Raw genomic sequence first — 20,611 nt, forward strand, 5'->3', positions numbered from 1 at the left:
GAGAAAGAGAGAGACAGAGAGAGAAAAAAAAGAGACAGGGAGTGAGAGAAAGAGAGAGAGAGAAAGAGAGAGAGGGAGAGAAAGAGAGAGAGAGAAAGAGAGAGAAAGAGAAAGAGGGAGAGAAAGAGAGAGACAGAGAGAGAGAAAGAGAGAAAGAGAGAGAGAAAGAGAGAAAGAGAGAAAGAGAGAAAGAGAGAGAAAGAGAGAGAGAGAGAGAGAAAAGAGAAAGAGTAAAAGAGAGCGAAAAGCAGAGAAAAAGAGAGGAAGAGAAAGAGAGAGAGATAAAGAGAGAAAGATAAAAGAGAGATAGAAAATAAAAGTGCGCACAAGAGCTTTTAAATACGCTTGTAAGTTATAACTTCATTTCCTCTGCCGTAGCTTGGGGAAATAGTCCAACGAGCTCTGTATGGGGAATGTTACAAGATTGAGTCCGATCGGCCCATCCAGGTAATGTTCGTTGAGAGGTCAGCCTGCTTCGTTGGTGGTGACGATGAACATGCTGGTGAGGTCGGAGATCCGGCAACATGTTTGATTATACCGAACGCTTTGTTTTACGATATGTATGTATTCAGGTAGGTTGCTGGGTTGGTGGGGTTGGTGGGGATGGGGGGTACTGATTGGCTGAGTTGATAAATGGATGAAATGATGGGTAAATGGATCGAAAGTTTTTAATATACCGTGAAGCGGGTGTTGTGGATAAATTAATGGATAATGGATAATTAAATATTGGGTGATAAAACCGAAATAGTTTTATAGTGTACAGGTAAAAGACTGGATAGAGTAATGGATAACGTTTGGTGAATTAATTAAATGCGTAAATAAAAATACGGATCTTAAGATAAATTTATGAATATTCGAAAAGATTTAGCGACCAAAAGATAAAATAGTACATTTTTGTAGTTGGTAAAATTGTACTGAATTGAAAGGACAAATACATTGACGGGAATTGAGGATGAATAAATTGAATGAAAATTAGTACTACAACATTACAATAGAAGTTTTTAAAAGAGGCATTTCTTACTCGAAGTGTGATATTTGTAGGCTATATATATATATATATATATATATATATATATATATATATATATATATATATATATATATATGTGTGTGTGTGTATGTGTGTGTGTGTGTGTTTGTGTGTGTGTGTATATATATATATATATATATATATATATATATATATATATATATATATATATATATATATATATATATATATATATATATGTATTCTCCTGAAGTACACCAGACACGACCAGGACTAAATCCACACACTACATGACACTAGTCATTGAGGAACCATACTTGGATATTTTGAGGTTCGATGATCAACCGATACAGCTAGATGAGAAGTAGGTCCCGTGTTTGTTTCAAACGTTTCATGTAGGTAAAGAATCAATTAACTGTGACAAAAAGTGTGGCTCAGTGCACGGTTTAATGTGATTAAAAAAAACAACTTATCAGTACTAATATTTCGCTCAATTATGCAGGCTGTAGCGTTAGGCTGCTATCCCGAAAGTCTCGAGTTCGAATACGAGTCTAAGTCAGTAGAACGCACCTGAGTCCACTCAGTTATGATGGGTACCTAACTCATATGTTGGGAAGTAAACTCGGCTATGCAAAATGCTGACCACACCTTCTCTTAATTAGCCGAGGTCAAGAAACATATGAACTCTACTTCATCTGCATTTTTTCTTTACTTACGCAAACATTGTTAAGTTTATTTTGGTGCACAATTCTTCTTTTTCTAACCCCCCCCCCCCCCCCACTCCTTTTGTCCAACGCACAATTCAAATTTCGTCCTTGTGAGGTAGAAACAAAATTGAAAACACTCATCTTGAGCTGCATTAAAAGATATATTTTCAAGCGAAGTTAAGAAATCAGAACATTATTCGGCTTTGCAGGCTTATTTAACTATTCTCTACATCTTTTATGAGAAACCAACATGAACTGTTCAAGACACAGCCTCTATTAAAATAGTCTTGGAAATTTCATAACAAAAGGGGGGGGGGGGGTTGGAGCTTTTTTGCCATGACGAATAACCACAATTGAGGGGTAGGTCGATAGCATAGCCACGGGAGCCAGATGACGACAACCTTACACCAACGGCGTAGCGAGGTCGGGTGTCACCCGGTGCGGCACTTAAAGGTGTCACCACCTAGAGGCGTAGCGACCCTTCCCGGGGACAAACTTTCAAGTTTTCGATTTGCACCCCCCCCCCCTCAAACTTTCGATTCTGACCCCCCCCCTCAAGTTTTTCTCTATATATTTTGCTATTTTTTGCCTTAGTGTCACCTCCCTAAATGGTGTCACCCGGTGCGGCCCGCACCCCCTCTCTACGCCTCTGCCTTACACCCAATTTAAACAACCCCTTATTTTGGTACAGCATTCCGTGGAAGTACGTGTTCGGTATGATGGCGTGGAAAGTGGGATCTGTGAAAGTCACCAGCGGCACCCACTCCCTGCAGGGGATCCGCTTGTTCTACTTCGGCTGCTACCTCTATGGCTACAACCAGGGTTATGGCTACATGCATCCTGCAGGCTTCATGGCGTCATCTATAGATGTTAGTAAACGGTGTTTTCACTACAGTTGTGTCTCATGTATATGTATATATATATATATATATATATATATATATATATATATATATATATATATATATATATATATATATATATATATATGTATATATATATGAATATATATATATATATTTATATATATATACATACACATATATATATATATATATATATATATATATATATATATATATATATATATATATATATATATATATATATATATATATATATATATATATAATTGTTATACAGGTAGACACTTGTGAAGTTACCAACGCTGATATGGTACGGGGTGACATCATTGACAACGATTGTGATGGACGAGTGGATGAAGAATATTTAGATGGCTGGGGTAAGTGGGCGTGGCTTATTAGTATATTGATTAGGTGGGCGTGTTCTTTTAGTGGATCGATTAGGTGGGCGTGTTCTATTATTGGATCGTTTAGGTGGGCGTGTTCTATTAGTGGATCGATTAGGTTGCCGTGTTCTATTTGTGGATCAATTACGTGTGTACAATATTTCACATCTTTCTTATACATTAATTGCATGATTTCTAATATAGTGAAGCTATGTTTTCTTCCTCTAGACAATGACCACGATGGGTATATCGATGAGGACCTCGCTAAACCAAATAGAGGTACGTCCTAACTAGACCGTAATTATGGCAGAATTAGTTAGCAGAGTTGTAGTGTTTTATGTTAAAACAACTTGTAATATCCATTTTAGAATGTGAAGTGAATATACATCTTACACTATAAGCAAACAATTTAAAAAATTAAAATTACAAAATAGAAGAAGAATCAACTACATTTTTAATAGAGCCTCTGCTTACAAATAGGTCACCTAAGCTATTTCTCTTTTTCGTACTTGCCAGCTAGTATTTTTCAAACCAAATGTGAATATTTTTTAATTTAATATTTTAAAAAATAATTAGAATAGCAAAAAATGATAATTATAGACTAAAAGATGGCTGGCTTAGAGAAGAATATAGCATCATTAAAAAAAATTTTTCTTATAGAAGCGTACAGTTTTTTATTTTTTAATGGAATTCGTAACAAGTTGTCGTAAACTTAGTTAAAATATGAATATAAATACTAATAGCCTTAGACCTAAAATATTTTAGTTGATTATATTGTTAGATATACTTTCATAATCATTGTAATTTGGGTACAATTTTTTTTATTCTTGAAGTCAGGTCTAGAAACAAATAGCCGTCATGTTCGTTTTTTTTAAAACGGTTATCATGTCCAAAACAATTAATTTAGTTCGAAAATGTATATCTCTTCCTGGCTAATGTGATTTCGAATTTAATGAAAAAAGACCGAGACTTATAAGTGCTATTACATTATAAACCTAGTGTAATAGTGTGATTAGTGTAATTATGTGATTGGTGTAATATTGTGATTAGTATAGCAGTGTGATTAAGTATAAATTTGTTATTAGTGTGATTAGTGTAATAGCGCGATTAGTGTAATTATGTAATTATTGTAAGCGTCTGATTAGTGTAATACTCTGATTTGTTTAATAGTGCGATTTGCATAAGAGTGTGATTAAGTATAATTGTGTTATTAGTGTGACTATTGTAATCGTGTAAGAATTGTAATCATGTGATTAGTGTAATATTGTGATTAGTGTAATTAATGTAATTAGTGTGGTTTTTTATTAGTGTAATTGTGTTATTAGTGTAATAGTGTGATCAGTTTATCATATGATTCTTGTACTACCACGACATAAAATGCTGATGTAGCGTGTTTGTCTTGTACTACCACGACATAAAATGCTGATGTAGCGTGTTTGTCTTGTACTTCCACGACATAAAATGCTGATGTAGCGTGTTTTGTTGCAGTCAATGGCGGCTGGCAAGCCTGGCGTGCTTGGACGTGTACACAGAACTGCAAGAGTACAGACATGGAGCGTGTCAGGTTTTGGCCGTCCAAAGTGTCGAATTTGTTATGTATCTTGTGCTATGGCCGTCCAAATTGTTTCTTGTGTCATGGTCGTCAAAATTGTTGTATCTTCTGTCATTGCCGTCCAAATTTTCGAATTTCGTGTTATATATCGTGTGTCATGGCCGTCCAAATTGTCAAATCTCGTGTTATGTACCTTGTATCATGGCCGTCTAAACTCTTGTACATTGTGTCCGAATTGTCGTATTCCGTATTATGGCTGTCCAAACTTCTATCTTGTGTCATGTAGCGTTTTTTTTTCATAGCCGTGCAACTATTTTATGACCGTCCAAACCGTTTTATCACGTGATAGCTACTCAGTCAAACCTCGCGCTCCTTGGGGCAGATGAAGTAGAGTACCCTTGCTTCTATGACCTCGGTACACGAAGATATAGCGTGATCAGCACTAAAAAAACAACCGCCTTCACTTTCCCCAATATAAGTCAGGTACCCTTTAGAGCTGTGTGATACGGGATTCAAACTCGAACCTTTCAAGTTAGCAGTCGAGTGCTCTACACTTTGTCACAGCCTCCATAGAAATTCCTCACAACTTTTACCCTCTCCCCACCCTCCCCCGATCTCTTCGGTTTCTCTTCTGGGGGAAGTACCACGCCGCATTGCGTTCATCAATCCCCCTCCATCCACCCCCCCCCCCCTCACCCACAGGCGAAGTAGAAAATCTGCCGCTATTTAGTGACGGGTGAAGGCTACCTGAAAGACACAGTTGTCCGAATGGGGTGGGTGGGTACACACTGTTGCGCATGCCTGAAGCAGTGTTTCTTCCAGACTTTTTTCTCCGGGGTGGGGGGGGGGGCACTTGAAATTTTCGTGGGGGCGGTAGACTTTCTTCGGGGGGGGGGGCGGACCACTTTTAAAAGTATATATTTTCTATATAAATTATATAAATTTCATTTCGTTCGGTGTGGGGGGGGGGGGGGGCGGTAGATTTTTTTCGGGGGTGGGCTTCGCACCCCCAGAAGAGATGCCTGGAAGAAACTGTGGCCTGAAGAGCGAGGGAGGGGGAGGGAGGAGGGTTAGAGAGTCGGCTTGCGTGCGTGGTGTCCCGCATGGTTGGGCGGCGTAGAGAATTATATATAGATATAATTGATATTAGAAAATATATAATCTAACTAGTTTTCCATTCCATCAGGAAAATAAGTTTAAAGTGAACCCCCCAACAAAGTGTTAAGTTACCGTCATCCCTTTTAAATAAAAAAATAACTCAAAGAAACCAAATTAAGATATCATGTTACTTGAAGCTAATCACATTTGATTCTCATCTGCTAAATCTAAAGAGATAATTGAAATGTACCAGCATAACATGTTGAAATTATATGTAGTTAAACTTACGGTATGTGGTAACCATAGCAACTGTTGATCGGTTCCCCCCACAGGCGCTGCGTCAACCCCCGTCCCGTCAACTTTGGGTCAAATTGTCTAGGGAAGGAGAACGAAACTAAGTCGTCGAATTGTTGGGTTAGGAAAAGATGTCCTACAAGTAAAATTTTGTTGGTTAAAATACTAGTTGAAGTTAACTAGCGCTCATGATAGCTGTTAAACTGTGTGTTGTTAACAGTTGCATGCTAATAGTTTCATGTTAGAAGTCTTATGTTAACAGTTTAATGTTAACAGTTTAATGTTAACAGTTTAATGTTAACAGTTTAATTTTAACAGTTTAATGTTAACAGTTTAATGTTAACAGTTTAATGTTAACAGTTTAATTTTAACAGTTTAATGTTAAAAGTTTAATGTTAACAGTTTAATGTTAACAGTTTTCTGTTTAAAGTTTAGCGTTAACAGTTTAATGTTAACAGTTTAATGTTAACAGTTTAATGTTAACAGTTTAATGTTAACAGTTTAATAATAACAGTTTAATGTTAACAATTTAATGTTAACAGTTTAATGATAACAGTTTAATGTTAACAGTTTAATGTTAACAGTTTAATGTTAACAGTTTAATGTTAACAGTTTAATGTTAACAGTTTTCTGTTTAAAGTTTAGCGTTAACAGTTTAATTTTAAAAGTTCAATGCAAAAACAAAATGCATGGTAACAGTTTTATATTAACAGTTAACAGTTTATGGTTTAAAGTTTGATGTTTAGATTTTAATGTTAGCATTGTAATTTTAGCTATTCCAATTGCAACAGTTGAAGATTCTAATGTTAACCGTGTAATGTTAAAATTTAACTGTCAAAAGTACACTGTTCAGTTATTTAAGGTTAACTGTTAAACGTTAACTGATTAGCTGTTTAACGTTAACAGTTTAGCTGTTTAAAGCTTGACAGTTAACGACAGCTAAACTGTTAACGATAGACAAGTTAACGGTTTAGCTGTTTAAAGTTAAATGTTTTGCTCTCAAACGTTAACGCTTTAGCGATCTTAAATGAACTAAATATATTTCTAATGTTCACAGTTTATCAGTGTACCGTTAACTATTTTGCTGTCTAAAGTCAACAGTTTAACTGTCTATCGTTAAGTGTTAAATCTCTAAACTTACACTTTAGCAGTCCGTTGTTGTTTAGCTGTCTTAAGTAACAGTTTTGCTGTCTAACGTTAAATGTCTATCTTTGGCTGTTTATCTTTCTAAAGCTAAGTGTTTAGCTATCTAAAGTTAACAGTTTATCTGTGCACCATTAACAATTGTCATGTCTAAAGTTAACATTGAAGCTGTCTAGCATCAACTGTGTAACTGTGTAGGCTAATGTTTACAAACATCACCAGCATGTCCTAAGATGAGTTACGGAGCCGAGTGTGCCCACACCTGCTCCAACTGCGTCAACGACTGCAACAAGTTCAACGGCTCCTGCTTAAAGAGATGCATCCCAGGATATCAGGATCTGGAGGAGGGGTGCACGACCCGTGAGCAGTTCTATGTTGTTTTAGATGTATTCGTGGTTTTAAGGAGGGGTTTGTTTTATGAGGGGTGCTCTGTTCGAGAGTAGTTGATGTTTTGTTTGAAGTATTCGTAATTTAAAGGGGGAGTTATTGTTTGAGGCTTTCATGATTTAAAGGAAGAATTTGTGTTTGAGGATTGTAGGATTTGGGGTAGTTGTGTTAGAGGCATTTGGGATTTAAAGGAGGCATTTGTGTTATAGGATTTTAGGATTTCGGGAAGTTGTGTTAGAGGATTTTAGAATTTAGGGAAAATGTGTTAGAGAATGTTGAGGATTTGGGGAAGTTGCCTTAGATGCTTTTAACGAATAGTAAGAAAAGTGTAGGATACGCTAACAGAAAAGTAAAGAAAAAGTTTATAATCCTCGTTAGACCTAGCGATCCATTGGGCAACAGAAGTAGAATTCATTTTTTTTTTACCACGGCATATCCCGAGGTCACAGAAACAAGTGAACTCAACTTCACTTGCCCTATAGACCGTCAGGTTTCAAAAGGGAACTTATATGAAGGGAACATGTGGTCGGCTTTTTACCCAGTCGACTAGTCGACTTTTCTATCCCTAACATAATTTCGGTAACCATGTGGACTGGGTGGGCTAAGGGGCGCTCTATTGACTTGCACTGGGAACTCGAGACTTCTGGTTAACAACATAGCACTCTACCTTTTAGGCCACGCCGTCCCATACGTGAACAGATAAGTCAGAGGCGTAGCGAGGGGGGGGGGGGCGGGGGACATATGTCCCCGGGCGCCGACCTTAGGGGGGGGGCGACAAATTGGGTTGGAAAAACAAATATTGAAAGTTTGAGTGGGGTGCAAATAAAAAGTTCGGGTGGGGAGGGGGGGTGCAAATCGAAAGTTTGTCCGCGGGCGCCGGGAAGGGTCGCTACGCCTCTGCAGATAAGTCAGACAAAAATGCCAAGGGTGAGATTGTTGTTTCATGTATTGAACGGCATTAAAGAGTGGTGTGAGTTATTGAATAGTTTGAATCTGGTGAACTCTACTGCTACAATTAGTTTTCGTGTCTCCTCGTTTCTTAACGTTAGGATTTAAAATGAACAGTTCATTACGCATGTTAAAGGGTATCGTGTACATAGATTTTATCAGTGGCGTCGCTAGGTCGGGTGTCATCCCGAGCCGGACCTTATGGTGTCACCCCCACTCCCCCTTTCTTTCTCTTTTGCAGTTGGTGTCAGTCCCCCCCCCCCCCATTAGTAATAGCTTTAAAGTATTCACATTTAATACTAATGATATTTATCTATAGTGGCTATTAATACAGCTGGGGGTACCCTTGTTTTCTCTATAGTTTTTACGTCATGGTGTTACCACCCCTCCCCCTGCACCTCTTTGTCGAGATCATCGATATGTAGTTAAAATGCTTTTTCTTTAAACTCAAATTAACCATTCATTGAACTGGTAAAAAACATATTTATTCTATATATCTTGCAATTTTTTGTTATGTTTGTATCATCCGGTATGGTACGCACCCCTCGCCCAGCCTTGCGATGCTTCTGGATTTTACATGTATACCTCTTCTATTCACATTTGTATTATATGCTTACAACACACGTGTAAAATTGCACTATAAATATATATATATATATATATATATATATATATATATATATATATATATATATATATATATATATATATATATATATATATATATACCGTGAATATGTTTGCTTTTTCAAAACCATTTTGTAAAGTCAGAAAATATCCAAAAATTACCAGTTATTCATTGTATTTTTTCTCTACATTACCTAATAAAACGTTGTAGATTGTAACTTAACTTTTATGTACCACATAAAAACATTGAATATTGTAACTTTCTGTACTGAATAAAAACATTGGATATTGTAACTTTTCTTTACTGATTAAAACTTTGGATATTGTAACTTTTCTTTACTGAATAAAAACATTGTATATTGTAACTTTTCTTTACTGATTAAAACATTGGATATTGTAACTTATCTGTACTGAATAAAAACATTGTATATTGTAACTTTTCTTTACTGATTAAAACATTGGATATTGTAACTTATCTGTACTGAATAAAAACATTGTATATTGTAATTTTTCTTTACTGATTAAAACATTGGATATTGTAACTTATCTGTACTGAATAAAAACATTGGATATTGTAACTTTTCTTTACTGATTAAAACATTGGATATTGTAACTTATCTGTACTGAATAAAAACATTGTATATTGTAACTTTTCTTTACTGATTAAAACTTTGAATATTGTAACTTTTCTTCACTGATTAAAACATTGGATATTGTAACTTTTCTTTACTGATTAAAACATTGGATATTGTAACTTATCTGTACTGAATAAAAACATTGGATATTGTAACTTTTCTTTACTGATTAAAACATTGGATATTGTAACTTATCTGTACTGAATAAAAACATTGTATATTGTAACTTTTCTTTACTGATTAAAACTTTGAATATTGTAACTTTTCTTCACTGATTAAAACATTGGATATTGTAACTTTTCTTTACTGATTAAAACCTTGGAATAATTTTAAAATTTCCCGCCAGCCTGCAGCTCCGGGTGGTACGGGGACCAATGTAAACTAAGCTGTGAGGAGAAGTGTGGGGGCGAATGTGCGGACCCGGTGGAAGGCGATTGTCCAAGTAAGATCCTCATCCCATTAGTGGAATTCTTATGTCTTACACGTCACAATCAGCTGTGTTTTTCTCCAACACAGAAACGTATAACGTGACAACATGTTATAGGCACAATATGGCCACTTGACTCCGATTGCAGCCTACTTTTTTTTTGGGTTGGTTGCAGAGTTTCTTCCAGGCATCTCTTTGGGGGCGCCCCCCCCCCCCCCCCCCCCGAAGAAAGTCTACCGCCACCCCCCCCCCCAGAACGAGATCGATTTTATATAGTAAGCATACACTTTTTCTAGTGTCCGACCCCCCGAAAAATGTTCACCGCCCCCCCCCCCCCCAAAAAAAAATATTCAAGTGCCCCTCCGGAGAAAAAAGTCTGGAAGAAACACTGGTTGGTTGTCCATACAAGAATAAATGACATGGCATTCGTTTTTTTTTTTTAATTCGGGTGATTTCTTTTATAGATGTGTTGCTGTCACTATTTAACTAACAAAATATAAGTAGGCAATATAATTGTATATATATATATATATATATATATATATATATATATATATATATATATATATATATATATATATATATATATGTATATATGTATATATATATATATATATATATATATATATATATATATATATATATATATAAGCTAATATCATCGATGTTTTGATGATATGCAGTACGGTACTGGCTGATACTCATGATTGTGGTCACAGTCCTTGGTGTGGTTGGCGGTGGTTATTACTATTGGAGGTAAGCAGATCAATCCTAATATATAAAAGCCCATGTGCGAACTTTTCTCTATCTCTTTCTGCCCGAAAGTTTTTTTTTTAGCCGATGTGATCAGTATGTTCAGCGATATATGGAGAAATTAAAGATACCGACTTTTGTTAAAAATAATATAGTGGATTCTATAAGTGTATAAGCTAAATTTTATTTAAAGAAAGAAAATAAAAATAAGGCTTCTTCAGATGAAGAAGCACAATTTTTGATTATGCAACCGGAAAAGCGTTTGTTGAACGTAATAAACAATCACGTCACATGTCATAGGTTTAAACTACGAAAAAAATACAACTAATGCCGAATTTTGTATTAGATCTATGTATAAGTAAACCATCTTAAATGAATGAAAGTAGGCTACAAGTAAGAAAGAAATACTACTACTGTAAATCTGTATCAGTCCTCACAAGCCGATGATGAAAACTGTAATACTAAAGCGAACAAGCAAGGCAAACTGACGCTGTAAATTACATGACTGGGACGAAATAAAAATGGCGAATATCGTTCAACGTGTAGTAAAGAACATTGCGTTTTGACCAATAACTATTTCATAAAATATTTTTCTCAAACAAGTATTATATATAGGCCTATAATTCACGTGTAACGAGTACCGACGGCTAGTTAACATAGATACTACTAAACTACTTTACTTTATAAAATTAATCAAGTATTTAGAGCTTGTAATCTATCTTATCTTATCATAAAATGCTATGACCAACGGTTTGAAATAATCCTTACAATAAGTTAATCAACGACACGCAAATAATAATGCGATTTAAATCCTAAACAAAAAAGACTAATCATCGCTAGAACTTAATAAAAAAGCAGTTAGTTTTTATCACATTACTTAATAGTACTTTTTTTTTGCCTTTTCATAATTGAAGTAATACATTGTATAAAATGTACACTAATTTATATCGCAAATTATTGAACCTAACTAAAAAACTACGGGCTCGAGTATGTAAAACACCTTGTATCCATCCAACGCTGGTGCCTACCCGACTTCCGTTAAGGGGGTAGGCTCCAGTAAAAAAAAAATTAATACAAGATAGCAAAGAAAATTTTCTCTACCTAATTTTAAGGTACATCTGAATATGCGTATCCGCTTAAAAAAATTTTGGTACATTTTTTTTGGTAACATTGACAACGGAGGCCGTCTTGAAAAATAAAAGTTTTTATAGGATTTCCACCATTTATAAAATATTAAATTTAAAGCCCGTTAAACAATTAATATATAATCTTCTACCATATTTTGGGGTACTCATCTAAAATTTGAAGTGCAGATCTAATATGCTATGAATTTTCATAGTCTCGAGTTCAAATCTGGGTTCAAGTCAGCAGAGCTTAGATGGGTACCTAACTCACGATAGGGAAAATAAAGTTGGCTGGGCATAATGCTGAACAAACTATCCCTTTATATGCCGAAGTCTTTAAAGTAGATAAACACTACTTCATCTGCCCTCTGTGTCTGGGGCACAAACGTCGAAACGATGAAGATAAACTAACTACATTTGATACAATTAAACAAATATTAACATTTATAAATACTCTTTTTTTCACAAAAACTTTAAATTTATTTATAAAGGTTTGTATGATTTTTTAAATATTTTAATATCCTTAAGAATATTCCGTTCATTTCTACTGAAACCATTTCTATAATACCAAATGTAATTATATGACAGATGTAAAAAAATTGCGTTAATTAGATCATAATTAATTAACCAATTCTTTTGTTTTCCAACTTAGATGGAGACAAGAATATAGGGGTTCTGGATCTTCTATGTTCACCTATGCATAGAATTCTGAAACGAGCTGATGAATGATTTTCGCTGAAATAAATCCATGTCGAGAAATCTATATTTCACGATCCCGATCTATATATATATATATATATATATATATATATATCTATATCTATATCTATATATATATATATATATATATATATATATATATATATATATATATATATATATATATATATATATATATATATATATATATATGTATATATATATATGTATATATATATATGTATTTAATTTTATTTATAATTCAATCATGAATAAAATATATAAATGAATTTGAATATTCAAATTTTTAGAATATTTAAATCGCAACATTAGGAGGTGTAGGCCCTATGTACTGTTTTTTTTCATTACACTTTTTCACAAATATGTTAAACGATTTATGAATGTAAAAAAAATGTTGAAACTGACTCGTGTGATTTATTTTATATATGATATAAAATATGTATATACCCCATGTTCATAGCTCATTTCATTGTTCGTGAAAATGTTATTGCTTCGAATTGCATGCGTAACTGTAATGGAAAATCATTCAATGTTCGATCCAAATAGTTTGCTAGTAAATATATTGTTACTAAATAGATTACTTTACAAATTTAAAATTTATCCAAACAAGTTTCGTAAATTAAAAAAAAATAAACTTGTGTAAAATAAAATTGAAACAAGCTACATTTACTTGAAAATCTTAGTTAAAATTAATATAGAATAACTTTAGATATTGCATCTCAACAGCATGTTTATTTAGATTGTATTAAAGTAAATAAGATAGCGTGGGTCGTTTGTTGTATGTTGTATACATCATTTTCAAACACATTTTATTTTAATGTTCTTATTATTAAAAAAAATAGTAATAATTAATGACATTTTATATTAATTATTTGTGCTTTAGTTCGATTTAATTGTTTCTGATTTATAACGTATTTTCTTTTCCTGTTCATACATTATATATATTTTTACTTTTAATAATATGTTTAAAATTATTAAACTACTGTTGTTAAATTATTTATAGTTTAGTAAACTGTATCAACCGCCCAATACAAAGTACTTATTTAACTGTATACTAAATCAATGAGAGCCAACATGCAGTTGGTTTTTCCCTTGCACCGAAGCGCACCATTCAGTGACAAAACAATGATTACTTCAATGTTCTACAAAATTCTACAGCTGTTTCCGAACGAATAGATTTGTTTTTCTTGTCGTAAGCAATTATTATCAAAATGGTAAGTTAATTTCTTTTGTACTGAGCAACCATACTTGAAGTTGTTTGCCTTTGGTGTCTAGGATTGTGATTTCAAAATACTGGAAATGCGACCATGCATAAAAGTAAAATACAAAAACAAAGTTTTCATAAAGATGTTTTTTTAAATTATAACTTGTTAAAGGAGTTCATAGCATAGTTTCACAATGTGCTGAAAAAATATACAGATCTAGAACCATGTGCAGGTTTACGGTACTTGGGGAAGGTAAAGTATAATGTTTTAATGGCTTAGGTGTGTAATGAACGGATAATGTGGTCAGCGCTAAGTCTAGCCGACTGTACGTCTTCAACCATGAGCCAGGTACTTATCAGCGCTGGGTGGACTCAAGGACGTCCAACGGACATGAGTCAATCGCTTAATTAATTAATTGGTCCACACCGTCCACGTGTGTGCTGCGTGAAACAACAAACATCAATAATAAGCATATGCACACATATATTATATATGTATATATATACATATACATGTGTGTATATATATGTATATATATATATATATATATATATATATATATATATATATATATATATAATAATATATATATATATATATATATATATATATATATATATATATATATATATATATATATATATATATATATATATGTGTGTGTGTGAGTGTGTGTACGTGTGTGTACGTGTATTGTTTTTCATGTTGTTTTTATTGTATTATGCTTTGTTTTATTTTATAGGTTAAACTCGGTCTGTTACTTTGTGTGATGACAACACCCTTGACAGTTTTAGGTAAGGCTTAAAATTGTACAGGCTAAGTAATTATGATTTAAGATTTAAGAAAACTAATAATTTATATATAGGTCTATATATATATATATATATATATATATATATATATATATATATATATATATATATATATATATATGTATATATATATATATATGTATATATATATATATAAATATATATATATATGTATATATATATATATATATATATATATATATATATATATATACAACTGCTACAAATGTTGGAACAGTTTAGTTATATAACAGATACAACTGCTACAAATGTAATCTTCATGTATATGAGCTTAGTTATATAACAGATACAACTGCTATAAATGTCGGAAGTGTTAAGTTATACATGCTACAAATGTACTCTTTATCTATATGGGTTTAGTTATATAAAAGATATAACTGATACAAATGTTGGAAGGGTTTAGTTATATAACAGATACAGCTGCTTTAAATGTAATGTTTATGTATATGGGTTTAGTTATATAACAGATACAACTGCTACAAATGTAACACTCTTCTAGGTGTGAGCACACAAATGGGACGTCTATTCCTCTTTATTCCGATAAAAATGCACGATGAAGGACAACACCTTGCGATCTTCTTCTTCACCATGGCCCATAACAAAGTGTCGGTATGGTTTGTAGTTTTTAATTGGCCCATAACAAAGTGTCCATATGTTTTGTATTTTTTAATTGGCCCATAACAAAGTGTCGGTATAAATTATATTTTTTATTTGGCCCATAACAAAGTGTCGGTATGTTTTGTATTTTTTAATTGGCCAATAACAAAGTGTCGGTATGTTTTATATTTTTTAATTGGCCAATAACAAAGTGTCGGTATGTTTTATATTTTTTTATTTGGCCCATAACAAAGTGTCGGTATGTTTTATAATTTTTATTTGGCCCATAACAAAGTGTCCGTATGTTTTTTTTAATTGGCCTATAACAAAGTGTCAGTATGTTTTGTATTTTTTAATTTGCCCATAACAAAGTGTCGGTATGTTTTGTATTTTTTAATTAACCCATAACAAAGTGTCGGTATGTTTTGTATTTTTTAATTGGCCCATAACAAAGTGTCGGTATGTTTTGTATTTTTTAATTAGACCATAACAAAGTGTCGGTATGTTTTGTAATTTTTAATTAGGCCATAACAAAGTGTCGGTATGTTTTGTATTTTTTAATGTGCCCATAACAAAGTGTCGGTATGTTTTGTATTTTTTAATTTGCCCATAACAAAGTGTCGGTATGTTTTGTATTTTTTAATTAACCCATAACAAAGTGTCGGTATGTTTTGCATTTTTTATTTGGCCCATAACAAAGTGTCGTTATGTTTTGTACTTTTTGATTGGCCCATAACAAAGTGTCGGTATGGTTTGTATTTTTTTATTGGCCCATATCAAAGTGTCTTTTTTTTAAATGGCCCTTAACAAAGTGTCGGTATGTTTTGTATTTTTTAATTGGCCTATAACAAAGTGTCAGTATGTTTTGTATTTTTTAATTGGCCCATAACAAAGTGTCGTTATGTTTTGTACTTTTTGATTGGCCCATAACAAAGTGTCGGTATGGTTTGTATTTTTTATTGGCCCATATCAAAGTGTCTTTTTTTTAAATGGCCCTTAACAAAGTGTCGGTATGTTTTGTATTTTTTAATTGGCCTATAACAAAGTGTCAGTATGTTTTGTATTTTTTAATTGGCCCATAACAAAGTGTCGTTATGTTTTGTACTTTTTGATTGGCCCATATCAAAGTGTCGGTATGTTTTGTATTTTTTGATTGGCCCATATCAAAGTGTCGGTATGTTTTGTATTTTTTGATTGGCCCATATCAAAGTGTCGGTATGTTTTGTATTTTTAATTTGACCCATAACAAAGTGTCAGTATGTTTTTTTTTAATTCGCTCATAACATAGTGTCGTTTTTTTAAATGGCCCATAACAAAGTGTTGGTATGTTTTGTATTTTTAAATTTGGCCCATAACAAAGTGTCGTTATGGTTTTTTATTTGGCGCATAACAAAGTGTCAGTATGTTTTACATCTCGGCTCATAACAAAGGGGCGGTATGTTCTTTTTTCAGGGATATTTTGTCTGAGAACATTGGTCATGTCACCCTTAAATTAAATGTTGTTTCCCTAGTGATGAAACAATGCACCAGTGCTCTAAAATTTAGATTTTTTTTAGACTTGCTTCTTTGCTAACGTGTTTGAGAATGTAAGAGTGAAAAATTTATTTTATTAAAGAATGCAAACTGGTTTTATTTTCTTATTTTCAGTATTATTTTCTTATGTTTAGTTAACCGTTTTTAAGGAAATCGGCACTAATTTTTGTCTACGACTAAAAATGTATGCTTTAAAACCCGATTAAAAAGATAGTTATCTGCCATTTTTTTATCGACGTTCGTTTGGGAAGTCCCATCCAGATCTAAAAGAGGTTTTGTAAATTATTTTTACCAGGTTAAAGTCACCTTTCCCTGGTATAAAGGTGAAGAAGAGCACATCTCTAAACAACCTGACCACCAGACTGTAGATGTAGACAGAATGGGGACTTCTAGTTTGATGCTACATCAAGATTACTAGTAGGTTTAAATTATTTTATGTGATATATTTTCAATAACCAGAACTTTAAAAAAATCTTTAGCAATGCGATTTTTTTTAGGCTTCAGCTGTAAGTAAAAAAAAAATGTATAATGCTAGTCAACCCTGTTATCCGATGGACATCGGTTGGTATGCAAAGTTATCGGCACTACAACAGCTCCATAGCTAAGAACGAACAAATCAACAAGAATAAAGTCATACGAACGGAAACAGAAAGTATATTATTTTTAACTATTTTAACATCATCAGAGATAACTGCGGACTGAGTTTCACAAAACTGTTACTCCGATGAACTACTCTCCTTCTATAGAATATCAGTAAATTTCTTTATTTTTTAATTGCAACTATTTTATCAGCCTCAGAGACAACTGCGGGCAGAGTCTCACACCACTATTATCCTATGAACTACTCTCCTATAGAATATCAGTAAATTTCTCAATTTTTTAAATTACAAATATTTTATCAGCATCAGAGAAAACTGCGGGCCGAGTTTCACGTACAAGTTTGAGGCCACCGACGACTTTGGCATCAACGTTTTACTGGAGCAGAATCAATATTCAGTGGACACGTTCACAGCCGTGCCGATCACGGGCTGGGGGAAAACCTATTACACCATGCAACTGGAGTAGGTATCACACGATTTTTGCCTTTGTCAGATTTTTAGGGTGCAATGCATCAGAGGCGTAGCGATTTGGGGGGGGGGGGGGCGCCGACCTTAGAGGGGGGGGCGCCAAATTTGGGTTGGAAAAACAAATTAAAATGTCATTTAAGCTGCATTTTCGCCTGATAAACAGTTTGAGGGGGTTCAAATCGAAAGTTTTAGGGGGGGGGGGTGCAAATCGTAAGTAATTGTTGTTTTTTATCGTACATAGGCCTATATCAATTAAATCGGATTATTTATAATCCTCGACTGCTTTTTTTTTTTTTTTGCTGCTACAAGGAAGTAAGCATTTTTCTGTAATTTAATATCTAAGTGAACTAATAACTATATTTATTTAAGCGGTTTAGTACTTGTACATTTCCCAGTGAACAGATTACAATATTTTACAACGCTATTCCGTTGTTGACGATCTCTATGCCAACCAAAGCCAATAACTGCCAAAGAGGTCTCTTATTTTTAAATAAATTTGATAGCTTTATATCTTGATATCTTCTAGTGAACAGCAGGCCTTTACGGTAGCTAATGGCGAGACGGAGAACAAAGTTAGCGTCACCTTTAAGTCCTTAAACAAAGACCACAAAGTGGATTACAAAGGAAAACAGTACAAAGATGGAGAAACACTGGAGGTCGATCTGAAAAAGTAAGTTAGTAACAACAAACCTACTTAATTTACAGATATTCTGAAAAAGTAAGTTAGTACCAACCAACCTACCTAATTTACAGATATTCTGAAAAAGTAAGTTAGTACCAAGCAACCTACCTAATTTACAGATATTCTGAAAAAGTAAGTTAGTAACAACCAACCTACCTAATTTACAGATATTCTGAAAAAGTAAGTTAGTACCAACCAACCTACCTAATTTACAGATATTCTGAAAAAGTAAGTTAGTAACAACAAACCTACCTAATTTACAGATATTCTGAAAAAGTAAGTTAGTACCAACCAACCTACCTAATTTACAGATATTCTGAAAAGTAAGTTAGTAACAATTAACCTACCTAATTTACAGATATTCTGAAAAAAGTAAGTTAGTACAACAAACCTACCTAATTTACAGATATTCTGAAAAAGTAAGTTAGTACCAACCAACCTACGAACAGTCTAAATAAGACTTTACAAACTTTGAGTTTATCTGCTGGAGAATGTACTGTTTGTGCAGAGTTTTTTTTTTTTGCGCAAATCTCCTTGGTCAAAACTAGAATAAAGTATTTTTTGTTAAATACTAGTCACCTTAAAAGAAGAGGAAATGCAACCATTATCTGTGTATTAATTTTGTAATAAAGTAGAACATGATGTAATATTTTGAGTTTTTACCTTGGTAATGGTGGCCGTAGAAAATTTTAAAAAATCTATAATTGTGTTATATAATATATATATATATATATATATATATATATATATATATATTATATATATATATATATATATATATATATATAATTATATATATATATATATTGGTAATTGTGTACGAAAGAAAATATGATAAATTACCTGTCGAATTAGTTGCTTATATAAGTTGCATAATATTATATTGCAACCCATTAACTATCAATGTAATTTGGGTCATGGGAAAAGCATCTAAATGTTTTCGCTTAATAAAACTTTTTTTTTAAATAACATATATTCCAAGATCTAAATCATTTTGAAAACTTCAAAATTAGAAAATAACACTTGCGTACTTTTTTTCTACTGATTGTTTTTTTCTTTGATTGTTTAGGTAGATACAAGCCTTGGTGCACTATTGTTTATGATAAGTGGCGTAGCGAGGTCGGGTGTCACCCGGTGTGGTACATAATGGTGTCACCCCCCAGAGGCGTCGCGACCCTTCCCAGGGACAAACTTTCAAATTTTTCGATTTGCACCCCCCTCCCTCAAACTTTTGATTTGCAACCCCCCCCCCCCCCCCCTTCAAGTTTTCCTCTATATATTTTGCTATTGTTTGCCTTGGTGTCACCCCCTAAATGGTGTCACCCGGTGCGGCCCGCCCAGCCCCCCCTCGCTACGCCTCTGATGTGCATTAAAATTGTCGTTCAAATTGTGTTCCCAGGTTTGAAGGATTTTCCATTCAGCTGTGCTGGGACAACCGGGAACAGTGGGTCAGGTAGGTCTAACAATAATTGGGATTAGTGTTGGAAAAGTAGATTTGGGATTAGTGTTGGACAAGTAGATTAGGGATTAGTATTGGACAAGTAGATTTAGGATTAGCGTTGGACAAGAAGAGTTGGGATTAGTATTGGACAAGTAGATTTGGGATTAGTGTTAGACAAGTAGATTTGGGATTAGTGTTGAACAAGTAGATTTGGGATTAGTGTTTACAAGTAGATTTGGGATTAGTGTTGACAAGTAGATTTGGGATTAGCGTTGGACAAGAAGAGTTGGGATTACTGTTGGACAAGTAGATTTGGGATTAGTGTTAGACAAGTAGATTTGGGATTAGTGTTGAACAAGTAGATTTGGGATTAGTGTTCCAAGTAGATTTGGGATTAGTGTTGACAAGTAGATTTGGGATTAGTGTTGGACAAGTAGAGTTGGGATTCGTGTTCAACAAGTAGATTTGGGATTAGTGTTTACAAGTAGATTTGGGATTAGTGTTGGACAAGTAGAGTTGGGATTCGTGTTGGACAAGAAGAGTTGGGATTAGCGTTGAACAAGTAGATTTGGGATTAGCGTTGGACAAGAAGAGTTGG

General features: G+C 33.6%; 2 protein-coding genes across 2 annotated transcripts; both read left to right on the forward strand.

The window, feature by feature from the left end:
- Nucleotides 1–384: 384 nt before the first annotated feature.
- LOC131929932 (uncharacterized) lies at nucleotides 385–12,712 on the forward strand. Its single transcript, XM_059286321.1, has 11 exons — nucleotides 385–572; nucleotides 1,245–1,355; nucleotides 2,390–2,567; nucleotides 2,842–2,941; nucleotides 3,176–3,226; nucleotides 4,436–4,511; nucleotides 5,930–6,033; nucleotides 7,257–7,394; nucleotides 9,978–10,073; nucleotides 10,742–10,814; nucleotides 12,588–12,712. Exons 1-11 carry the CDS (start codon nucleotides 451–453, stop codon nucleotides 12,637–12,639), a joined length of 1,101 nt encoding a protein of 366 aa, XP_059142304.1. The 5' UTR covers nucleotides 385–450; the 3' UTR covers nucleotides 12,640–12,712.
- Nucleotides 12,713–13,803: 1,091 nt separating this feature from the next.
- LOC131929939 (uncharacterized) lies at nucleotides 13,804–20,029 on the forward strand. The gene is made up of 7 exons (XM_059286326.1): nucleotides 13,804–13,869; nucleotides 14,603–14,654; nucleotides 15,193–15,302; nucleotides 17,119–17,240; nucleotides 17,726–17,884; nucleotides 18,417–18,560; nucleotides 19,972–20,029. The coding sequence occupies exons 1-7, from the start codon at nucleotides 13,867–13,869 to the stop codon at nucleotides 20,027–20,029; spliced, it is 648 nt and encodes a 215-aa protein (XP_059142309.1). The 5' UTR covers nucleotides 13,804–13,866.
- Nucleotides 20,030–20,611: the final 582 nt, after the last annotated feature.

This window comes from Physella acuta, unplaced genomic scaffold (genome assembly GCF_028476545.2).
Source record: "Physella acuta isolate Inbredline_101_S28 unplaced genomic scaffold, ASM2847654v3 ptg001697l, whole genome shotgun sequence".
In the NCBI taxonomy this organism is placed as follows: domain Eukaryota; kingdom Metazoa; phylum Mollusca; class Gastropoda; family Physidae; genus Physella; species Physella acuta.

Bases quoted from the DNA above. Each gene is read 5' to 3' on its own strand.
- LOC131929932 (XM_059286321.1), top strand. From the start codon at position 451: ATGTTCGTTGAGAGGTCAGCCTGCTTCGTTGGTGGTGACGATGAACAT. The intron at 3,227-4,435 runs GTACGTCCTAAC...GTTTTGTTGCAG, and splicing joins CCTCGCTAAACCAAATAGAG to TCAATGGCGGCTGGCAAGCC. The intron at 7,395-9,977 runs GTGAGCAGTTCT...ATTTCCCGCCAG, and splicing joins GGAGGAGGGGTGCACGACCC to CCTGCAGCTCCGGGTGGTAC.
- LOC131929939 (XM_059286326.1), top strand. The intron at 14,655-15,192 runs GTAAGGCTTAAA...ACACTCTTCTAG, and splicing joins AACACCCTTGACAGTTTTAG to GTGTGAGCACACAAATGGGA. The intron at 18,561-19,971 runs GTAAGTTAGTAA...TTGTGTTCCCAG, and splicing joins CTGGAGGTCGATCTGAAAAA to GTTTGAAGGATTTTCCATTC.